Here is a 21,438-nt window from a genome sequence, read left to right on the forward strand (position 1 = left end):
ATACTGCTGACGATGCCAGTGCCAGGGGCCGATTTCATGGTGACCGATACTTCGCCGAAGAAGATGTGAAAGTCAGTCCGAATGGTGGGAGCATCGCCTTGCTTGTTGACAGTAAATTCGGCGCCGTTCGGGCTTGTCTTGACGTTGCCGGCAGTAGTCGTCCACTGATCTAGCCCGGAGCTCTTGGTGAAGTCGAAAGTGTGTCTCGACTCGGTTGTGCCAACATTGGCCGGGCAAGTTTCTGTGATATGTTAGAAGGTAATATATTTTGAATTATTCAGCGTGAGATACTTTTCATTGGATTGCACTCGCTGTAAGTTTGGCCTGAGACCAGAGTCGCAGCGGCCAAACCTGCAGCGGCATACTTCAAGTACCCCAGCATTTTAGATACCAGATTGATAGAGGAATTTAACAAGTAAAGCAATTGATGAACAGAGCGAATTGAAAAGAAATTTGGCGAGGTTTGCAACTAAGAATAGTAGTGACAGGCAGTTCTCAGAAAAGACAGTGTGATAAACTTGAAGAGAATGGAGGAATTGAAGATATTTTAATATTATAGCTATATGTTCCTACACTAATCTGTCATTAAAGGAATCTATCTAATATCTAGATCCTCACGGATTGAGACACGTTCTTTGGTACCGGTTATTTATAGTCGGCATAGATGCCCGATGAAACTTGGCTACGTAAATTCTCTCTAATTTCACCAATATGTCGGGGCGTCGAATAAATTAACTACATACTCTTAACTTGTTGGCCAAACTTCAGAGTCTAATAGGCCCCAGTTTGGCTCGGCCTTGTACGTTCATTGCCTCCTGGAATTTCGCTCTGTGGGTTAACCACAGCATCTAAAGATATAGGCCATGTCCACCTAAAAGGGGGACGTGATTGGCAATTTTACTTGAGCCATATATTAATAATAAAAAAAAGGAGCATTGAGTTCCAATATGCCAAGTCTTAGGCAGATGCATTCATTATACCTTATGTCCAAGAAGCTACGTGCGAGATAGCTGAGACAGTAGAAAAATGAATCAGATGCTAGGATCATTTCCGAGATCATGAAAATGATCGCTAAAGGGTATAAACATCTCATTTTCTGGAAAAATGAGCGTCTCAGAGAAATCCTCCATTCCAGCCAGTGATGATGGGGTAAAAAGAGGAACGGTGCCAGCCGTCGAAGATGGAAATAGGCTGTCAGGCATCCAATGTTGCAGAGAATTCGACTGAGACTGTACTGGCTGTACTTGACGATCTGGAACTAGCACCATCGAATTTGACTTATCGTTGAAAACACCTCCAGCGAGAGATAAAAAGTGGCGGAAGATCGTTCGTACTTGAACAATTGGGCGGCTTGTTGTTTCAATGGGGGTCAAGCAATCGACAATTGTTTTCATAAGTTTGAAGTCATCGGTATCTGATGTTGCAACGGCATTGCAAAATAGTACGAAGTATGCGGTGATGGGGTAGACGAGAAGTGTCCTGGATATCTAGTCAGGGCTCATTCCAATTTTCATGTGCAGAACATAACTTACCAATGTAACAATGCCACGGCGCTCTGCCTTTCAGCAGATATACATATTGACACTAGTGAAGATATGCCTTGGTGGGCTGCTAACAAACACTGTTTCCGTATATCAACAGACTGGTTTCCTGCACCCTCGATGATATGGAAGATGGTGATCATAACCGAATAATGGGCGAATCGAAGAGCCGATATTTCAGATTGAGCATCTAGCCCTTTCCAGGCTGGATATGGACGCGAGATCTAAGTAATGAGTCAGTGGTGCAAGTAAACATGTATCAAAAGTGGTTTTCTCACATGCTCGATCCTTTCTTGAATTTGCTGCATATTCACCAACCAATGTTTCCCGGCTTCATGGGAAGATGATAAACTACTTCCTGCCAACATCGATGAGCGTCGCCTAAGGTACGGCACGAGAGCAGCCTGTACTTTTGCAAGACTCATGTAAATTTGAAAGAGGTCTGAGGTAGGGTCTTGGTCGCTGGGTAGGTTGGAAGTGATGTGTGGAAGTTCAATATCAAGCAAAGTTCTGGATCTTCCCATCTTGAAAGCAAAATTCTTATCCAGTATATAGCACCAAGCGAGACAGTAATACTGCTCTTCACTCACAAGCCCTCCTGTTTTTATGATAGTGTCAAGACCCAAACTTATACACACCCTGCAGGCAGCTTTGGTAAGCTCCCAGCATATAGTGATGTCTCCGGATCCTTGATGGAGTAATATCTGATTTCATTAGATCCGATATATTCTTCCCGGGATTGGAAATACTCACACCAGAAAGAAGCGCTTGTAAGAGTCCGAGCGAAGGACTCGTTAAGATAGAGATGTTCTGAAGAGCTACTTTTGCTGCCAGCTGGAATTGCGTCACGCTATATGTCAGTTCGTGGATCAGTTCACTGTCGATTCCAGCGTTGCTGATGGCAGTCAGAAACTTGGAGGCCATGGCATTGACGCAAACAGTGCTGATGAGCAAGTCGTGGGGCGATCCAGTCCTGTGAATGAGAGTAAGTCCCATTTTCTCGAGTGTTGCTTCAGATATGTGTCTGAAGTAATCCCTAACAAACGAGCCAAGTCTTGCCTCCTTGAGGTCTATTGAAAGATATCAGAATTAGCTATCCTCATTGACTGAGCAATACCAATTACAAAGTGACAAGATAGGTACCTTTTAACATCCAGGCTAATAATTCAGCAGAAGGGGGAGCCATTTGCTCTTCATTGACAGTGATATCACCGGCAACGTGCACAGGGTCCTCAAAAGTGCCTGAGAGTTGAGAAGCCAGGCTCAACCCCGATTCTAAAATCTGGTGGCGGTTGATGGGGAGCCAGTCCAGATGGTCTAGGTGATACTGAATGGTGGCATGAGCATCATGAAGCGAGAGAGGCTTCTCGGGACCCAGAGATACCCCGCGAGACTGTTGATAGTCCAGTCTGGGATATCTGTTGGTGGTTGCAGAATGATCGTGCAGTCCTGATGATGAATTTTGTGAATCGTGACGCTTTAGGGTTGGCTGGGGTGATTTTTGGCGTGTTCGACCTCTATTTTCCATCACTGCCAGATGCGTGGGGTTTCTGGTTCGCTTTATGACTCGCTGACGAGAACATATGGTATTGTTGTCCTGGCAGTTACCACATGGGTTGCCTCTGTCACAACGGACCTAGGTTTGGTTAGTGAAACTACGATCTTATCGTAATGAGGTTCAATTCATACCTTTCGAGAGAAGCACGAGTCACACTGGAGTAGGGTTAGCTTATTCGCGTGACAATTATAAAAATCACTTACCACTGGAAGAGGTTTAGGCTGATCATTGACTAATGGTTTTTGTGACATTTTGATAGCCAGCGAGAGAGATAGTATGAAAATACAGCAAGAGTGGGTTGTAATATTGAAGAAGCATGGGACTGAAGAAAAATGATCTTGCCATTCTGTGCTTCCAAGTCGAGGGAACAATATATATTGAAGTATAAACCTCTAAATAATTCCTATATTGACATTGATTGCTATGTTAAGCTGAGTATGAACCCTTTCAAGCTTTGATATTGCAGAAGCTGATGGTTCCACTTCGTTTACAGGGGTGGAGTTTCTTGTCTGATGCTTGATGGGGCTTGAAGGGGGCTCTGCTGCTGAATGAATTGTGGTTGGACAACTATACTCTGAGCTCTTCTTTATATCTATTTTTGGACTATTTTAGATACTATTTTATAGTGTTATGCGTATATCGTTGTGCTAAGCCCCTGGCGGTTCGCTTCGGATGGCTCCGCGTGTCTTGGCACGGATATGTACAGCCCTATGTCGGATATAGTGGCCTATTATTAGGTCTTGATTAGTTCTCCGGAGACCGAATCTTTTTCGCTTCTAGAAACTGTAATGCAACGTTCATATAATGTACATATTAAACGGTTCTACTAGGCAACTACATTAAGTGGCCTGTTCACGATGTGAGTGCATTTGAGAGATAGATCTAGAACTACTCCGTACTGATAACAGGGATCTGGAAATATCCAGTGTAGGAGAGAAGACAGTTTTGAAGAAGTAAATAATTAAGCCCTGGTGTAATCTATATATAGACAGGAACTCACCCGGGGCTGCTACTTACCTACACCTGAGTGATCACATAAGAGCGTTTAACCACCTGGGCACCTCCAGGGCTGGGTAGGTCAAAAGATCACAATTGGAACGTACGTTTGTCATTGCCGTCTATATACTCCATATTAGCATATATTATAGTCCCCAACATCCGGCATTACACCGAAGCAAAGTAGAGGTCACATGATCAAATAGCACATATGTACCGGATAATGCCTGGCACTCGAAGCCTTTCCCCTTCCATTTTAGTGCTCACCTCTTGCCGCTTTTTGATCTCAGAGTAAAATTGAGCACGCCCCTGAACACTCCGGCCAGCTCACGGATCATTACATAAGCTGATTAAGCATAATCTGGCTATCATATGAGAAACCTTATAATAGGGATATTTTTAAGGGGGAGAGTGGGGGGATTCTAATTTTTCTTTCTTTGAATATTCGAGATATCTATCATCGGTGTGTATGATAAAAGAAGGTAACTAGCGAAAACCCTAATTCTACAGTTTGTTAAGGTGCGGCGGCGGTCGGGAACACGCGGCATTACTGGCGGGGGCATGCACTGTGAACAAATTAGGATACAGAGAAGTCGAGTGAAATCCCGCAATTGATTGGACACTATAAAAGTTTAACAAATAAGCTCAGCGAGTGCTTGGCGGGAATGCAGGCTAGACCCTTTAACCCATGGTACCCATCAGGCTTCCTCTGAACTAGCCCAACGGTTCTCACAGTTAGTAGCAGCTTGGGAGAATGATTTTTGATCAAGAGAACCTAGAGCAGGACGTCTTAAGAGCTTTCCTTCGTAACTATAGTACGTCACAAATGGAGTAGTTTGGGTCTCCGCAACCTCTATAGTCATGGTAGGATCGTTTTCTCGGCCCTTCGGAAGAGTAATCTACAGGCAATAGTAAAGCCATGTAAGTCCTATCGTCTTATAAGGTATATAATGTGCATGCTCAATTTATCCTGCGTCCCTGTTCCAAAGCAACGCTTTATTCCACTCAATCTCATCTCTACTAACCCTCCTTACTTTCTATGTTACGCCAACAATACACCGAGTGACCGAGGTATAACCGTATAGGTAATGCAGAGGAGGTGCCTATGCACCACTGGAGTTGCCTGCTGATAGAATCACCTCACTTATCCGCTTATATGCACGCGAGGATATCCTGTCGGATTGATGGATACTGGTGTGTGCTAGTATTGAGGTGTTCTATTGAGATGCATTGATATGTGTTCTAGCTGGATCTCGCTGTTGAAGCGTTGTCAGACCCCAGGAGCCATTCCTAGCCTACTACGACGCTGGTATTCCGATAATACCCCGATTACCATACAAAGACAAAGAGAATGGGTACTTGGTGAATTATACTGTCCTTAGTGGTAAAATACCACCCCTCAGTTCGACTGTTTCAGCTGAGCTACACATGAGGCCCATTCGTGCCTCTGTAGAGGGACAGGGATACCCATCTGGCTTGTGCTGGATGCTTACGCATGCATGATTCAGCAGGAAGGCATATGGTCGCTTCGGAAATCAGATGATTTTGCCGCTAGACTAACAGGGTGTATACCCTTTTAGGAAGGGCTTTTTGTGACTGACACATCTAAAAGACGAGGCCAGTTCCAAAAAAGAGGGACCAGCGATGAGCTTAAATAACATGATATCGAGACTAGGCAAACCTCATATCCGTCACCCGTATTTCTACCGTATATTAGGTAAAGATTTAAGAGCCCATGTATCTAGCAAAGACCTCTTTGAGAATGGTAGATAGCTTATAGACAAATTCATGCGGTTGAGCATCATGAAATCCAGGCCGCGGATTGAAGGGCCCATTAAGGACAATCAAAGCCAAACGCGAAGATCGTCGTTGCTTCTTCTTGTTCAGGAAATAAGTGCGAGATTGCGGCTGAGATTGCGGATCTACCCTTGCTTCGCATTTTGCCCAGGTCCCTACGCATCGCATTTATGACGCATGTGAATGTTGAGTTGAAACATACAAGTCGTCACTTCACTTAGGGTACAAAAAAGCAAGGCTTCTACTCGTGTCCACAAATATGGCGATTCGCAGATGCCAAGAGATGTGACTCTTTCCCCGCCTCCCACCGACTTTTGACCGCAGACTAGCTCCGCGCCAAGCAGTCAAGTAGTTTGGTGGATTCGCTCGTACGATTCCTGGTCATCTATCCGCTCTCTAGCTGACTCGCAAAGTTTCTGTTAGATTTTGGACCACACAACCGCTATTGCATAATTACTGTACCGCCTGGACGCTTCAACTCAACCTGTTATCTTCAACCAATAACTGAAGATTTGACCGGGGATAATGGGTGGCAAACCATTCGAATCGAGAGGGTGCCATGCTTGCAGACAGAGAAAGGTCAAGGTTAGTGATGAACTTCATCAATACTCGCCGATATTTTTAACATTCCAAATCCAGTGCGACCAGCAAAAGCCACAATGTGCAGTCTGCCTGAGGAGGAGCACCAAATGCCCGGGGTATGATAGAGACAGCGGTGTCTTCATTCACCACAAGCAGAACGATTGCGATCGCTATTTGAACACTGAAAAAAAGCAGAATCATAATCTCAGTCAATCCCGATGTACGAGCACAGGCAGGCAATGCGACGGTTATGAACAAGCCGTTGATAAGAGAGCATGCGAGTGGCGTGAATCCAAACCCAAAAATCAGAACAGTGTAGCTCTGCAAAACCGATATTGCTCGACAGTTCGGCCATCGGTAACGGCCGTTCCTCTGCCTTTGGCAACTGCCTGCCAGATCGGCCTTAACAGGGACGAGCTATGGTATCTGGATTTCTACCACAACCGCATAGCAGTACGACTCTCGCATTACTTTCAAAACTCATTCTGGCAAGGATTGCTATTCCAAATGTGCGAAAATCATCCTGCTATCCGTCATGCTTCAATCGCTATGAGTGCGTGGCATACCCAGTTGGAACGGATTTCAATGAACTATAAAGAAGATCGGGGCCCCAGTATGACTCTTCGGCACTCTACAAAAGCCATTGCTTGTTTTCGAGAAAGTCTTGCTCAGGAAGATCTCACTCCGTACAGCTCACGACGCACTGCGAAGGAAGTAGTGTTAATCACATGTTTGACTTTTACTCTCCTTAATCTATTCCAGGGAGATCTCCATTCTGCTCGCCGTCACCTTGCTTCCGGTTATAAACTTTTCAAAGAATGGGATGTCCAGCATGATAACGATGCTACTTGTCTGGCCCTGACACAGGCTTTTTCCCAGATGCACGTTTACTGGTTCTTCTGCTCTCATTCCGAGTTATTTGTTAAGGATTCCGCACAACTCAATAGCGAATATCGGATATCCCCAAACACTACAGCGGCCCCATCAAAGATCACACCGCCTCTCTATTCGGGTATTGATCAGATGGACTATATCCAAAAATTTTCAACCCTCGTCTCCGGATTCATACTGGATCACACTACTTCCGGGTTTGATATTGAGCCAGCAAGCTCCATCGGCCGCGGCGCGGCAGTAGTCTTGAATAAGCTTCGGCTCTGTAGAAGTCATCTTCTAGCCGTCCTCGTCGAATTGGATGGTATTGCGCCAGAGGACTGCGATTCACTAAAAGTCTTCTCATTATTGATCGATGTCATCGAAATTAAGCTGGGTGTCGCTAAAAGCCAACCACCAGATGAGATGGTTTACGATGATCACCTGGAGCAGTTTCAGCATATCACCAAACTTGCACGAATCCTAGCAGACTCGGCCACAGGTTTAAGTGACATCACAATCTCGCCGTTTAGCTATAGGTACTCCGTTTTGCCTGCGCTCTTGTGGTCTGCGGTCAAATGTCGCGATTGGCAGGTCCGTCGTGATATCTTTTACATAATAGACAAACGATCCGAAGATGACTACTGGGCATCTGCGACAACTGTGGCCTTAAAGAAACTGATTGATATAGAGTCGACTGGAGTAAAGCCGGGTGGCATCATTCCTGAATCTGCTCGAGCCTACTGTGTTAACGTGAAGATTCAGTCTGAGGGATCCAGTGTTGAGCTGCGGTATCGAAGGCCTCCATACTTGAAGTATGGAAGTCATGAGTGGGAAAGGAACTCAATGAATTACTAGCATTGTTACGGCAACCATACAATGAGGTATAGGGAATGTGGAGGCTGCCTATATATCGACAAAACAGGCAACACTGAAAGCTAGCGTGGTCTATTCAAATAGCCACGAGTAGAGCCAGAGAGACCTGCGAGGGGGTTTCCGGATCTCGGGGGATTCTTTCGTGTTGCTCGCTTTAGATGGCGGCCTTGACGGCCGCGAGGGGTTGGTATCACAATGGTTTGGGACGTTAGTGAGTGAAGTCATTTCAATCATCATGGGCCGACGGAGAAAATCCCTAACCGGAGGACTCTAAGCCCAGAGAAGCTCAAGAGCATACAGAGGCGACAAAATACTTCTCAGGCTTTCTAGAGGTGACTAGGATAGATGTAAAAGCTGTTCAATTGCAAATGGGCGGAATCAAGCGAAGTGGGTAAGCGGAGAGCCTCATGGTGGCCTGGGCTTTAGGGGAATGGGGGAGAGGTATCTTCCGCCCCCCCCCATGATCTTCAAAGGGGGCCGGAGCTGAGTTTCATGGATGCCTATTTTTCACTGTGTCGTTTGCACCTATATATAGCCGAATGTTTTGTAAGGGACTTACCTTAAAAAAAGATCTTTCCACTGCCCCCTCCGGGCATCCATTTTCAGGAAACACGTCTTTAGCATGAGATTTCCGTTCTAAAGTATCGCTCTGGGTTGATTCGACGCGATTAATGGATGATTATCTGTATGGCTGGTTGAACTTCCCATTCGATCAATCCATTTAGCGCTACTATTTGCGTCGAAAATATGATGCCAAGACGGTCCAACAGCACCAAGTGAGATAGGGCAGTGCTGGGCACTCGCACTTCTTTCCTAAGAAGAAAGGCCAAGGACGATCCAGGGGTCTGCAGCCAATAACGATCCTGGCCTGGTGTAGTGATTATGACCAGCTTGCAAATCCTTTCTATAGATGGTGGATACCACCATGCCTAACCGCCTACTATCATGCAAGAGGGCCCACTCTCACGATTACAAGAGACTTAAAAGCCCCAGAGGTCAAGAACCCTTTTTCCCTGCTGACCCCTTGGATCCTCCTTTTAGGACTGAAAAGAGTCCCTCGTCTTTTCATTATCCGTTCCGGTATCCTTCGACTCGACCTGGCGCTATTACAAAAATAAAATGTCGTCAACAGTCCAAGGTGGCTACCCAGTCCGCCGAGAAAATTCTTGCGGGCAATTTCCAGGCTTTAAGACCTGGGACAACTGGTACAGCTGTTGCCCAGAAGGTTTATCTAAGCCTGAACAATACGGGGCCAACTCACAGTGTCCTGATACCAATACTGGATCTGGGGTAGTTCCGGCGCAATGCGCCAATTCGACTTGGACTCTCTGGTGGGCAAAGGGATACTTCTGCTGCGAGCCGCAGCTAACAGGCTTCATAAATGGACGTTACTGGTATGGTTGTGCGACGAAGACGGCCATAAACAACAACAATACATGGACCAGTGCGACCCAGACAGGCACGTGTTCAAGTACGCTATCGTCCCGTCTCTTTTTTTGACCGCCTCTGCGGCTCTGCTTTTCACAACTGACACGTAAACAGGCTCCCCAGAACCAACAAATTCAGCAACAAGGTCCTCCACAGATAAAGGTCTAATCGCTGGTGCCACCCTCGGAGGCTTTTTTGGTGCTCTTATAATCGTGGGAATAATATGGTTCATGCAGCGTCTTCTCTCAAGACCACGGAACAATCCTGAAAGTGCTTCCGCAGCGCCTAAAGATTCAAATGCGGTATTCGGATCTTATACTGGGTTTGGCTCCACTGATTCAAAAACGGGTAGCAAAGCACGGAGCGAATTACCTGGTCCTTCTGCCATTTTCAATGAGCTTCAGACCAATACTGGACAACGTCAAGAGCTACCTGGTAACCTAGAACCAAGTTCCAGACACACGCGCGGAGGTTTCATTGGTGCATGATATCCTATGTCAAATTTCAGTTCTTGTTATTATAGCTTTTTTTCTTTTACTGTGTAAGATTTTGTGTATAATCCTGGGCCTTTTTTACAATGTACGTGACCTGTACTCATGCATGCTGGTGGAATGGCAAGTTAGATGAGATTGGAATGTGATATTTGTTGATGGATGACCACCTCAGCCTTGCTAACGAGTCAGATTCCACTAATAGGTGCGGGGTAGCTTTATGATGGAGAATGCGAGACCGACCTCCAAAAACTGGGAAAGCTGTCGCACAATCTTCCCTTTCGGGAATAGAGAGAGACCCACACAGTGGGCCCCACTCTAGCCTAACAGAGATAAGGTCCGTGCTAAATGTTTGGGCCCACACCTTAATTTCTTACTATATACAACGTACAGTGACTGTTCATAAGTTTTAACACCCCAGCCCCACACCCCCTTGATTATATAATTTACTGCCGGTCAAAAACCTCCATATATTAATACTATAGATCTAGTATGCAGTATACCACCCCTGGCTCTCAATGATGGCTTCTACCTAGACTGCGACATCGCCCGTCCATGGGCACCTAGGAGGTGCCCAAGGCCTGTCCACGGTGGGCCTTGGGCTATTTGGATTTTCGAGTGCCCGTCTATAACGCCTAAGGCCCACGGGCATGCCTACGGCGGGCATGCCTACGATACCCACCATTGCATAAAGTCACCTAAAATGGACGTATAACTCGCTGACTTTGTATAATAAATAACTGTTATTTACACCTATTTTGCTAACTCTATGTAAAATAGCAGTTTTAATCTACAATATCTATAAATTTTACTAAAATATCTATATATATAAGAAACTAGTATATATATTCTTGGTATAATAGTATATTATAGTAGAGTATAATGGTGTGAAGGATATCATATATAAATTACTGGTAACTATTACTATATCTAAGGATATACTAATAGTGGTAAACTATATTATGATTCACTTCTAAATCGCCATAAATCGTGAGATAATATGATATCTTATATTATCTTATATTTGCCTCCTAAAATGTCTATAAAAAGGGTGACAGTCTACTCTCTAATAGAATAATAATATACTTCTTAATATATTCTCATCCATATACATATATCTTTATCTCCTATTTAGGAGGATAAGTATAACCTTCAATACTATATCTTATATAATCATATTATATAAGATATTACTTCCTCTATAAAATATTATAACCTACTATTAGGCTATAATATTCTATCTGCTAAATTACTCACACTACTATTAGGCTATAATATTCTATCTGCTAAATTACTCACAACCGCAATATCACTAAAATAGATAAAGCCCTCCACTTTTTTCCGTGCCCCGTGGTTATAACGTACGTTCCTAATAAGACGGGGTGGTTCAGAAAATGAGGGCAGGTGCGATACTATTATCGAACTAGATATCACAGTATAAACGGCCCTATAGGGCTGTTCTATTAAAGGCATAGTCTGAGTAATCAGAGTAGCTCACTAATTAGACACAGAGTGTCACTAAGTAATCAGTGAGCATCCAATAAGCATCTGCATACAATCAGTCATCATACACGTGACTAGGCTGAGCTTATCACTGACTATAAGCTCGTGCTGATATCTACTCTGAGAGCCTGAGTCTGAGCGCCCGCATTAAAGCGGCGGCAGCCCAAATAGGAAAACCCCACCTGCCAGGGAAAATCCGGTACACATAGTTACATATATACTCAAGGTTATACATAGAAAAGTCATAAACACAAAGTATACTTTTATTTGCTGTCTATCTACACAACTGAGCAGGGGGAGAAAATATCTTAAAGACATCTATGTTGTAAGAAGACTACTAAAAAGACATCACAAGGCCGCATACGCGGCCCTCTACTCTTTGTACATAGTACTTCTTGTACATATTGAATATCGTATAAACTTTACAAAAGGGACCTTGTCTATGGTGTACTGGTGACCTGTTCCCTCAGGAAAACTGTTGATTAGGGACGAAGAGCAATTGATGTGTCCAACCATGTCATTGATCGACATCAGGTTTCTGCAGACCCATAAAATCCCCAAATTGACCGTCTATAATTAATCGGGATAATTAATCGGGATGAGCATATTGTATACCAAACAGAGTAATGCACCAGAAGATCTCAGTTATAGAGAATCCCAGAAAAATAGGTATAAGTAGGCCCCCGTGCTCATGGATTGATACATTGCAACAGACAAGTCTCCTACAATCTCCAACAATCCTCATTCACCTCCAAATCCTCTATCATCATGCGTTTCACCATCCTCACTGCTTTCGCCCTTGTCGGCCTTTCCATGGCTAACTCCGTATGAGCCCTTTCATACCTATCATATTCCGTTCAACTGACCTAATTCAATTATAGATCCCCTCCGGAGGACAGTGCAAGCAGGATGGAAGCTTGGGTAACTGTGAATCTAAGCTCTGCGTGGTATGATCCCGGATATGATACTGTGAAAGCCAGAAGAAGATGTTAATTCCATTCTACAACAGCAACTGGCTGACAAGCCCTTCGGAAAGTGCAAATAAGCTAGCACGCGGAGAAAGGCACCTTTACAGTGTACGGAATTAACTGGATTGATTACACACAACGCGGAGCCACTTTCTTTCATATCATACCGCTAGGATATAGAAACACCGTTTGTTTCCACAAGCAACTGATGTACAACATGTGTTGTAGGCTATAGCTATGTTATTTACTATTGTCTTGGCATGTCACCTGGTAGGCTCTCGGGATGTTGACAGTGGCCTATCCACTACTAGATAGTACTTGAGGTTATAGTGATGATAAAGGCCTAGTATCCGAGCCACATAGGTTATAATAGGTAAAAACGAAAGCATCATGTGAAGTCCAGTATTAAAAACTGATTTATTTCACTAGATAGATCCTTAATCCTAATCACGACAGTCGCTGACAGGCAAGACAACATTGAAAAAAACACTTTTAGGGCAGGAAGGGGGTATTCACAAATGCGACAGTTGTCTTGCATCACGAAAAAACACAAGATGATGTACATGAAGTCGTTTCTGGGGGTCATTGGTCATCGAGAGAGGAAAGGATTCGGTTATGTGTCTTGAGAGGGGAATGTGGTGTAAGACAAGGAGAGAATGGATGGGAGTGAGTGAGAGGAGAAAATGGGTGTCTTGTAAATCAGGCAGTAAAAGGAGAAGACGAGAGAGACACAGTTCATCTTGCCCAACATTGCCATCACTAAGACTATTGGCAAGCAAGACGAATCAGCGGGCCCAGCGTGAGAAATCTAAATTCTGGACAATGTTCGTGTCTGCCGCTGCATTCCATTCCGCAGCAAAATCGGTCTGTACTTGAGGGGCACGAGAAGGTAATTCCTCCGAGAAGATGTTCGCTTTCGTGTTCCGCCGTAGACCTGGATAAGCGCCTTCGGCGGCCTCAGAGCCTTGGCTTTGGGCTGTGAGAGCACGCTCGCGGACTTTCTTGATTTCCCGCAGACGGGTGGTCCAGGACGAGGTATGCTCGCCTCCCTTGTTGTTCCAGACAAGCGAGAAGACGGACGCATTGAGGGCAAGAATGCGAACAAATGCCGCCAAATTCTTGCCGGATATGACCTTCGGTGTCGCAGCAGGTGAGACGTCTGGAAATCCGGGCTTGCTCATGACCTGCACGCTGTAGTAGAGCTTTTGCGGGTCTGTCTCGCCATTGTAATTGCCACTCTCGTCGTAGGCAATCCGAGACGACGGGGTGATGATAATGTTGATAGAGTTGAACTCGGATGGAATTGTGTCAAAGTTAAAGGGCAAGTTGGATCGGTTGAACACGATGGTGACATGGTTATTGCCGAGGTTTCGTTTTTTGTTGATGCAGGCCGGGTCACGGTCAAAGTCCGTAGGCATCATTGTTGCAACATGATACACAATTTCAGTCACACGATCTCTCCAAGCGTAGGTGTGCTCTCCGTCAGTATCAGCATACAACCCTTGCGGATTGAATTGAGGGTTCCGAAGTGACACTTTGGTTCCCAATCCTGACAGCAGGTTTTCATAATCCGCAGAACCACCAGTGTTGGCTAAGATTTCCGCCTCCTTTGTCTGGCCATTGTCAACATAAACAATGCCGATCCGGTGACCATCCACAATGTCGGTGCGGTCAAAGTTACTAATTGCACGTCGAGTAATATCGTCTTCCGGAACTGGGATGGGCTGCATGACCGTAGGTGTAGGGAAGGCAGTGGCGGTCAATTGAAGCATGATATGACTTGGAAGGACTGCCGTGCGCATGGAGTCGGAATGTAAATGGGCATCTGGAGTTGGAGGGACTTGATGCGGCAGAACTGGGGCTGTCCGCTGTTGATAGACAGAGTATGTGGTACCCGATGCCTGGCGCTTCGTAATCTGGGACAATCCAGATAATCCGGCGCTCTCGACGGTGACGATACTCATGCCGACAATCCAGGACTTCCTTGCAACTGGGCCATCCTCAGAGGAAGGGGGGAATGTTTCGAAGGGGATGGTCTCTCCAAGATCCGAATAAGCAACTCGCTGCATCAAATCAATGAATACTTGGCTTTGTTCTTCTACCACCTCTTTTCCATGTTCGTCGTGATATATGAGCCTGCTGGTGATCCAATTCACATGTTTGGGTCGATCCTGGAGCTTCAGAGACAAGAACCAGAAGACCATGACATGGTAGGTGAGATTCGAGATATACTTGGACATTCCATCTTGGGAGGTCTCGATAGCTTCAGGTGCAAGGGCGGAAATTTCCTTTGCCCCGCCACCGAGCTTAGACTGAGGAGATTGGGTTGACACAGAGGCCCTTGCAGCCAATTCAGCGGCTTTATACCGATGTTCTCGAGATGTCTGCAAAAATCGAATGCAGATGCCGAACACAGTGCGGATCTCTTCCTCACGCAAGTTGACGTAAACATCAGGCAATCGTGCAAGTAGAGCCAGGAACTCCAAGATATGGACAGCAATGTTTGACATGGTGATCACCTTTGACATCCTATCAAGAATGCTGTTCAACGATTTCGTGACTGACATAGGGATTTCGTAGCAGCAGAGTGACAGTGCTTGAATGCAGCCACGAGATGTGCCACCCCATGATCCGATGATACCCTGCATGAAAGCTCTGACGAGGTCATCCTCTTCGCTCTTGGCAAAGTGTGCGTGATAGCTCACAAGCATGCAAAGCGCATCGAAGATACAGGCAGCCACATCGCTCTTTTTCAGTCCGGTAGTCTCGGGAGGCTCGTGGAAAGTTCCATTCTTGACCTGATCACATAAAATGCTGCGAAGGAGCGTGATCTGAGGGATGGCATCTCTGAAAAAGTCTTTGTTGCCGAGTTGAGGTCCAATATGAGTAAGAATGTAGCTGTAAACATCCCAGTCGGTTTCTCGTTGCAACAAGGTGATTACAACTTCGAGCCACATCTTGACCTTCAACAGCCCCGTAATTTTTGGTTCTGTTGTTGTTGATTCGCCGGGGGCAGATTCCTCCGGATGGGCGTAAGCAAACACGACAGGACTAGATTCGCCAGGAGGTTGCTCCGGAAGCACCTGTGGCAGAGCATATGTCCACACTGGGGCAGTCAGCCTTGATCCACGGGCAGAGATAGACCCTCGCCCCGGGGCCGACCTCGACATAGGGGTCGAGGTAGACTCTCTCGATGGAATTTTTCCGGTTGGCGAGACTTGTGAGTTATCATGCTGGGGAATCTCGCGAGTGGGGCTATCGCTGGGGGCCTGTAGTTTAGAGCCACCATCGAGATTGCGACCCAGCACGTTCATCAAGAAGTCACTCTCCGATGTTGATATGACTGTGACTGATCCAGCCGAATCACATCGTAGCCGGAAAAGTAGCTTTAAGACTGTCAGACGTGAGTCAACAGGTCGACTTGGAGATTGAGCAATGTCTAGAAGTGCTTCAAAAACCATCACGGCTTTGGTTGAGGAGAGGTTTAAGGCACGCAGCATCATCTTCACGAGGCCCACAGCGCAGACATTTGTCAAGCTTAACTCCAAGACACTTGTAGTGGATGTACGGCGTTGAGATCCGTGGCTCGGAGGATGCTCGTGTGGTTCGTCTCGACTGAGCTCCGTCTGTATCGGCGCTCCGATGGTGCTTACCAGCAACTTGAACGTATCATCATCACTGTATTGTGTAGCCTGGTCGGTTAACAAAGACACTAGGGACTCCAGGAAGAGAAGATCATGTTCTGCCGAGAAATCCTTCAATAGAAGCCCGAGCAGGCCGTGCTCGTGGGAGAAAAGCAAGTCTTCATGAGCAGAAAGGGCTTCTTTCAACGTGTCCAAAGCCAGGATGCGGATGTCCGAGCTTTGTTTTCGTGGTTGAACAAAACACTCGACCAGCTCACGGCAATGCTGAGCCCAATTGAAGTTGTCTGAAGGATGGCAAATTTTGTCTTTTCTCATCGAATGAATGATAAGTTCAGCCTGTGGGGGCTCAATATGCTGGTATATCTTCATGAGGAACCGGACCGCATGTTGCTTTTGCTCTCTGTTGAGTTGCTCCCACTGAGATTCAAGCACAGAAGCAATGCGAATGAGATTTGCCAGAATGTAGGATTTGGTTTCGTCGTACGTAGGCTTAAGCTGAGGGCTAGTCGGAGAAGTGGGGGATGGTGTTGACTCATCCACGAGCCTACGAGAACAAAGTATGAGAAGATTGGCGAATGCCATCCAATCCCGTTCTAATGCGACTCGGACATAGTCTCCTTCCAGAATGTTTAGACACAGATCCAACAGATCAGCATCCACTCTCCCGTCGTCCTTTTCGGCAATGGCTTGCAATGATTCAATCAGTTGATCAAAGGGAAGCTGGGGCATGCCATCTTGGCCATAAGCACGAACAAAATCCGAGAACACATAAAGTGTACCACGGAGAATATTCAAGTTCCGACCTCCTTCGACGGCGCACGAATCTCTTAGGAAGCCATGGAGTGTGTTTACCATCTCCGCCTGTCTTCGTGACTTCGCTAAACTGCGCACCGCTCGCGATGTGGGCCCAGAGAGCGGTTTAACTGATGCATGGATGCTGCAAAGGACTTCCAGGAGAGTTGGGAAGCTTACATCAGGCACATCGGCATACATAATGACAGCGTCGAACACGGCCAAAGAGTTTTTGATATCTGCCGCAACACTGGTTCTCCTGCAAGTGGTAAATATTTCTGCGAGAAGCATTTCGATTTCCTCCTGGGTTGGCTGTTTTCGCTGCAAAGTGATCAGGTCGACCGCAAATTGGAAGAGATCTCCAAAAACTGCTTCATCGTCAGCGGGTCCGTGTGGCTTAACCACCTTTCCCTTTTTCGCCTTTGATCGTGCAGATGCGATTGTTTCATAGAACGGAACAATCCACGACGAGATTATATGGATAATTGAAGAACCCGCGAAATCCAATTTCCTGCCATGATCTGATAAGGAGATCAATGACTGCACGCGCGCAGCAATCACATCCGGCTCGGTCGAAGAAGTTATCGATTCAAAAACCAGGCGTCTAGCTGACGGGGGCAGATCCTGACGGGCTGCGACCGCTTCTAATAATCGGGCACCACTTTGCTGCGCATCCAACGAGCTTTCATGACGCAAGAGGTACTCGGCCGCCTCCCAAAGCAATATGGACTGCTCGGAGTTGAAACATGAGAGACCTTTTGATAAACCCTCCGCTTCCTCAATCGCCTGGGTTAAATTTTGCCTTTGCGATAGATTGTGGAGGGACGTCTCGAAATCCAGGACACTGGGAGGGTCCGAGGAACTCGACACGACACTGGCACGATGCATTGATTCGAATCCGTATCCAAGCCGAGTTGTTCCGCGACTATCCGTGTGAAACTGCGAGTCGCTGCTGCTTTCTTGTAAAGAGACTGGGGATTGCGATTTGGGTCGACCGACACCTAAAGTTTTGAAGACATCTGCAAAGCTAGTTGACGAGTGTTTGTGCTGGGAGAGTGGTGGAGCATCATCGGGAGACATTCGCCTAGTGGCAGAAAGAGAGTAGAGTCAGAAGGACGTGGTGTCCGAACTATTTGATAGCCAAGTTAGTACAAGTATTGCATCATCCATGATAGGTAACATCGAAGGACAGAGAGGGAATATTTACCTTTTAGGAGTAACAAACAAGAGCTTTTCACTGCATAGGCAGTCCTATAACAAGAAAATGCACATGCAGGGACTGAACTGATGCCTAGCAAGCTGCCACAGTACGTAATTGGTGATCAATATCGGAGCGCAAAACGACTCTGATCGGCAGCGGATGGTGAATTGGACCGAGATTACAAGATCGGATAATGGATATCAAAGGAACCAGTACCCCACCTGAACGATGACACAACAAGCAAGTGATGTGATGTGGACTGAGGGGGGCTATCGATCACGCACCGGAGATGAAGATATTCCAGCCCAATCACCTGATGTACTTAGTACTGATGTCAGACACCGCCCGGCTTGAATGGCAGAAAGGGCGGTGAGGGACAAGGTTAAGTTTAGACTTATTACTATGCACTTTACTACATGTAGGAACGAGTGTGGAAGATTTGAAGATTCGCACAAATGTACTCACATCCTAGTGGAATGTAATTTTTCCAAGGTGTTTTGTTCTATAGATTACATATCCCTGGACAATACTGACGCATATCTCCTTTCTCTACTCTGTTGATATCGCTCAGATCACATGACTCATAGTTATCAGGCGGGCAGAAAAGTCAACCAAAGTGGGGTGGCGGTGACCACGCAAAGGCGGTTTTTCGCAGCTTCAAAAATTATTTCATTCTTTTCTTCCCCCTTGGCAGAAGCCAGGAACGGCACCCTACATTTCTTTTCTTTTTGAGGGTCTTTGGTTATACTATTCACTCTTTTTAAACTCAATATCAAATCTTACATATCTTGTCCCAGTCGGGTTTTTCATCCCCCATCATCGCCAGGATGAAGTACGTTGTGGTTTCTGGAGGTATTTATTCTGAGTCGATCTCTTATGAACAAGCAGTGACTGACTCACATATAACAGGTGTCATCAGTGGCATCGGAAAGGGCGTAATTGGTACACTCCCTCTATAAATCGAACTAAAAAAAAGTTCGCTCAGTCTAACTTTCTCCAGCCTCGAGTACCGGATTGCTGCTGAAGACTCAGGGTGCCCGAGTCACCTCGATCAAGATCGACCCTTATATGAACGTCGATGCGGGAACCATGGCCCCTACCGAGTATGTGGTTGATCAGTCCTCGTTTCTGAACGCTGTTCCTAATGATTATCTAGACACGGAGAGGTGTTTGTGTTGAACGACGGTGGTGAAGCGGATCTTGATCTCGGAAACTACGAGCGGTAGGTTCTTCTCTCCATGGGTCTATAGGAAATCGAACAACCCGAGACTAATGGATATTCTGCGTGCTAGCTACCTTGGAGTTACCCTTGGGCGGGATAACAACATCACAACCGGAAAGGTCTACAAGCATGTGATCGAGAAGGAGCGCCGCGGTGACTACCTTGGACGCACGGTGCAAATTGTGCCGCACTTGACAGACGCCATCCAGGATTGGATTGAGCGTGTGGCTAGAACCCCCGCCGACGATACCAACGAGGAGCCGGATGTTTGTGTTATCGAGCTTGGTGGCACACTTGGTGACATTGAAAGTGCTCCTTTCGTTGAGGCTCTGCGTCAGCTGCGTCGTCGCGCTGGCAAGGACAATTTCGTCCAGATCGTATGTTCAACCAACGGACCATTCAATTCCAGACAATTCTGACTATTTTCTAGCACGTTTCCCTGGTTCCTGTCATCCACGATGAATTGAAGACCAAGCCTACCCAGCAGGCTATCCGTGACGCTCGCTCAGCTGGTTTGAGCCCAGATCTTATTGCATGCCGTTGCGAGAAACCGCTTGACAAGGCCACCATTGATAAGATCGCCATGTTCTGCCAGGTCGAGACAGAGCAAGTGATCGGAGTGCATAATGTCAGCTCTACCTATCACGTTCCTTTGCTTCTCGAGGAGCAAGGTTTCCTTGGTGTTCTGGGTGACCTTCTCAACATGAAGAAGCTCGAAATCTCCAAGACTCAGTTGCTCAAGGGTCAGTCCACTTGGAAACAGTGGAAGACCCTTACGACTGCGCAGGAGCACACATTTGAAACTGTCAACATTGCTCTGGTTGGAAAGTATGTCAGTCTTCACGACTCTTACTTGTCTGTCATCAAGTCGTTGGAGCATGCGGCTATGGCTTCCCGCCGAAAGCTCAACATCATTTGGGTCGATGCCTCTCACCTCGAAACCGAGTGGGAGGAGACCAACTCCAAGGAGTACCACAAGGCCTGGTATGATGTCCACACTGCCCATGGAATCTTGGTCCCAGGAGGCTTCGGTACCAGAGGCACCAATGGTATGATGCGCGCTGCCCACCACGCCCGTACCAAGAATAAGCCTTACCTTGGTATTTGCCTGGGTATGCAAATTGCCGTGATTGAATACGCTCGTAACGTCTGTGGCCTCGAGGGTGCCAACTCGGTTGAACTTGACGAGCTTACCTCCCACCCGATCGTGGTGTACATGCCTGAGATCGACCAGGTGAACCTCGGCGGTACTATGCGTCTTGGTTCCCGTCCTACCATCTTCCAGGAGAATTCCGAATGGTCTAAGCTCCGTTCTCTCTACGGATTGGACCGCACTTCTATCGATGAGCGCCACCGCCACCGCTATGAAGTTAACCCCGAGTATATCGATCAGCTCCAGGCTGCCGGTCTTCACTTCATCGGCAAGGATGATAAGGGTGAACGCATGGAGATTGTCGAGCTGAAGGAGCACCCCTGGTTCGTGGGCGTTCAATTCCACCCCGAGTACATTTCTCGTGTGTTGGCACCCAGCAAGCCATTCCTCGGATTCCTTTCCGCCGCAGCTGGCTGCTTCGACCAGGTCCAGGCTTTGTCTCAGGCCAAGGAGATGGACTTGGCTAACGGCATTGGCAACATTATTGTCTAAGCATTAATGGTTCCGAATGATGGTTCCGCAGGAGTTTGTATTTGTCACGAAAAGCATATGAATATAGAGAATTAAATAAAAATATTTACCACATACATAATATACTACTCTTCAATTATAATATTTTCTATATTTCTATACAAAACACGCGCTCAGAATATCAGACTTGATGCCTGAGGCATAGGGAGGCTCAAGCATGTGACGTACTAACCCTATCGGGTTTAGCGTAGTTGCAGTGTTTATGTGGGTTGTTACAATTTATTGAGCGCTCGCATTATTATCTTTGAGCTTTGGATCTTTTATCTTTTTCCTTCTGTTGTTGTC

The 21,438-nt window shown here is 46.3% G+C and overlaps 6 protein-coding genes across 6 annotated transcripts in view; 3 read left to right on the plus strand and 3 right to left on the minus strand.

Annotated features, from left to right (window-relative positions):
• N7517_007530 (glycoside hydrolase family 16 protein) overlaps positions 1-382 on the minus strand; it is a gene marked incomplete at both ends in the record, with an annotated part of 1,194 nt that extends 812 nt beyond the window's left edge. Inside the window, 2 exons of the mRNA XM_056725260.1 lie at positions 1-241; positions 292-382. The exon at positions 1-241 is cut by the window's left edge and continues 37 nt beyond it. Of these exons, the coding sequence (XP_056581510.1) occupies positions 1-241; positions 292-382 (332 nt within the window). The remainder of the gene's footprint in view (positions 242-291) is intronic.
• A 649-nt stretch (positions 383-1,031) lies between these two features.
• On the minus strand, positions 1,032-3,350 carry N7517_007531 (Zn(II)2Cys6 transcription factor; the record flags this gene model as incomplete). The annotated part of the gene is made up of 7 exons (XM_056725261.1): positions 1,032-1,479; positions 1,533-1,765; positions 1,820-2,245; positions 2,295-2,611; positions 2,685-3,177; positions 3,231-3,254; positions 3,303-3,350. 7 exons carry the CDS (start codon positions 3,348-3,350, stop codon positions 1,032-1,034), a joined length of 1,989 nt encoding a protein of 662 aa, XP_056581511.1.
• A 3,631-nt stretch (positions 3,351-6,981) lies between these two features.
• N7517_007532 (uncharacterized protein) lies at positions 6,982-8,202 on the plus strand (the record flags this gene model as incomplete). The annotated part of the gene is made up of 1 exon (XM_056725262.1): positions 6,982-8,202. The coding sequence occupies one exon, from the start codon at positions 6,982-6,984 to the stop codon at positions 8,200-8,202; it is 1,221 nt and encodes a 406-aa protein (XP_056581512.1).
• A 4,208-nt stretch (positions 8,203-12,410) lies between these two features.
• N7517_007533 (uncharacterized protein) lies at positions 12,411-12,687 on the plus strand (the record flags this gene model as incomplete). The annotated part of the gene is made up of 3 exons (XM_056725263.1): positions 12,411-12,467; positions 12,524-12,589; positions 12,652-12,687. The coding sequence occupies 3 exons, from the start codon at positions 12,411-12,413 to the stop codon at positions 12,685-12,687; spliced, it is 159 nt and encodes a 52-aa protein (XP_056581513.1).
• A 708-nt stretch (positions 12,688-13,395) lies between these two features.
• Positions 13,396-18,126, minus strand: N7517_007534 (putative GTPase activating protein (Tsc2); the record flags this gene model as incomplete). Its single annotated transcript, XM_056725264.1, has 1 exon — positions 13,396-18,126. One exon carries the CDS (start codon positions 18,124-18,126, stop codon positions 13,396-13,398), a length of 4,731 nt encoding a protein of 1,576 aa, XP_056581514.1.
• A 948-nt stretch (positions 18,127-19,074) lies between these two features.
• Positions 19,075-21,114, plus strand: N7517_007535 (putative CTP synthase; the record flags this gene model as incomplete). The annotated part of the gene is made up of 6 exons (XM_056725265.1): positions 19,075-19,099; positions 19,157-19,189; positions 19,248-19,350; positions 19,404-19,469; positions 19,540-19,846; positions 19,900-21,114. 6 exons carry the CDS (start codon positions 19,075-19,077, stop codon positions 21,112-21,114), a joined length of 1,749 nt encoding a protein of 582 aa, XP_056581515.1.
• Between the last annotated feature and the right edge of the window lie 324 nt (positions 21,115-21,438).

This window comes from Penicillium concentricum (genome assembly GCF_028827145.1).
Source record: "Penicillium concentricum strain IBT 3081 chromosome Unknown utg000002l_segment0_segment0, whole genome shotgun sequence".
Lineage (NCBI taxonomy): Eukaryota > Fungi > Ascomycota > Eurotiomycetes > Eurotiales > Aspergillaceae > Penicillium > Penicillium concentricum.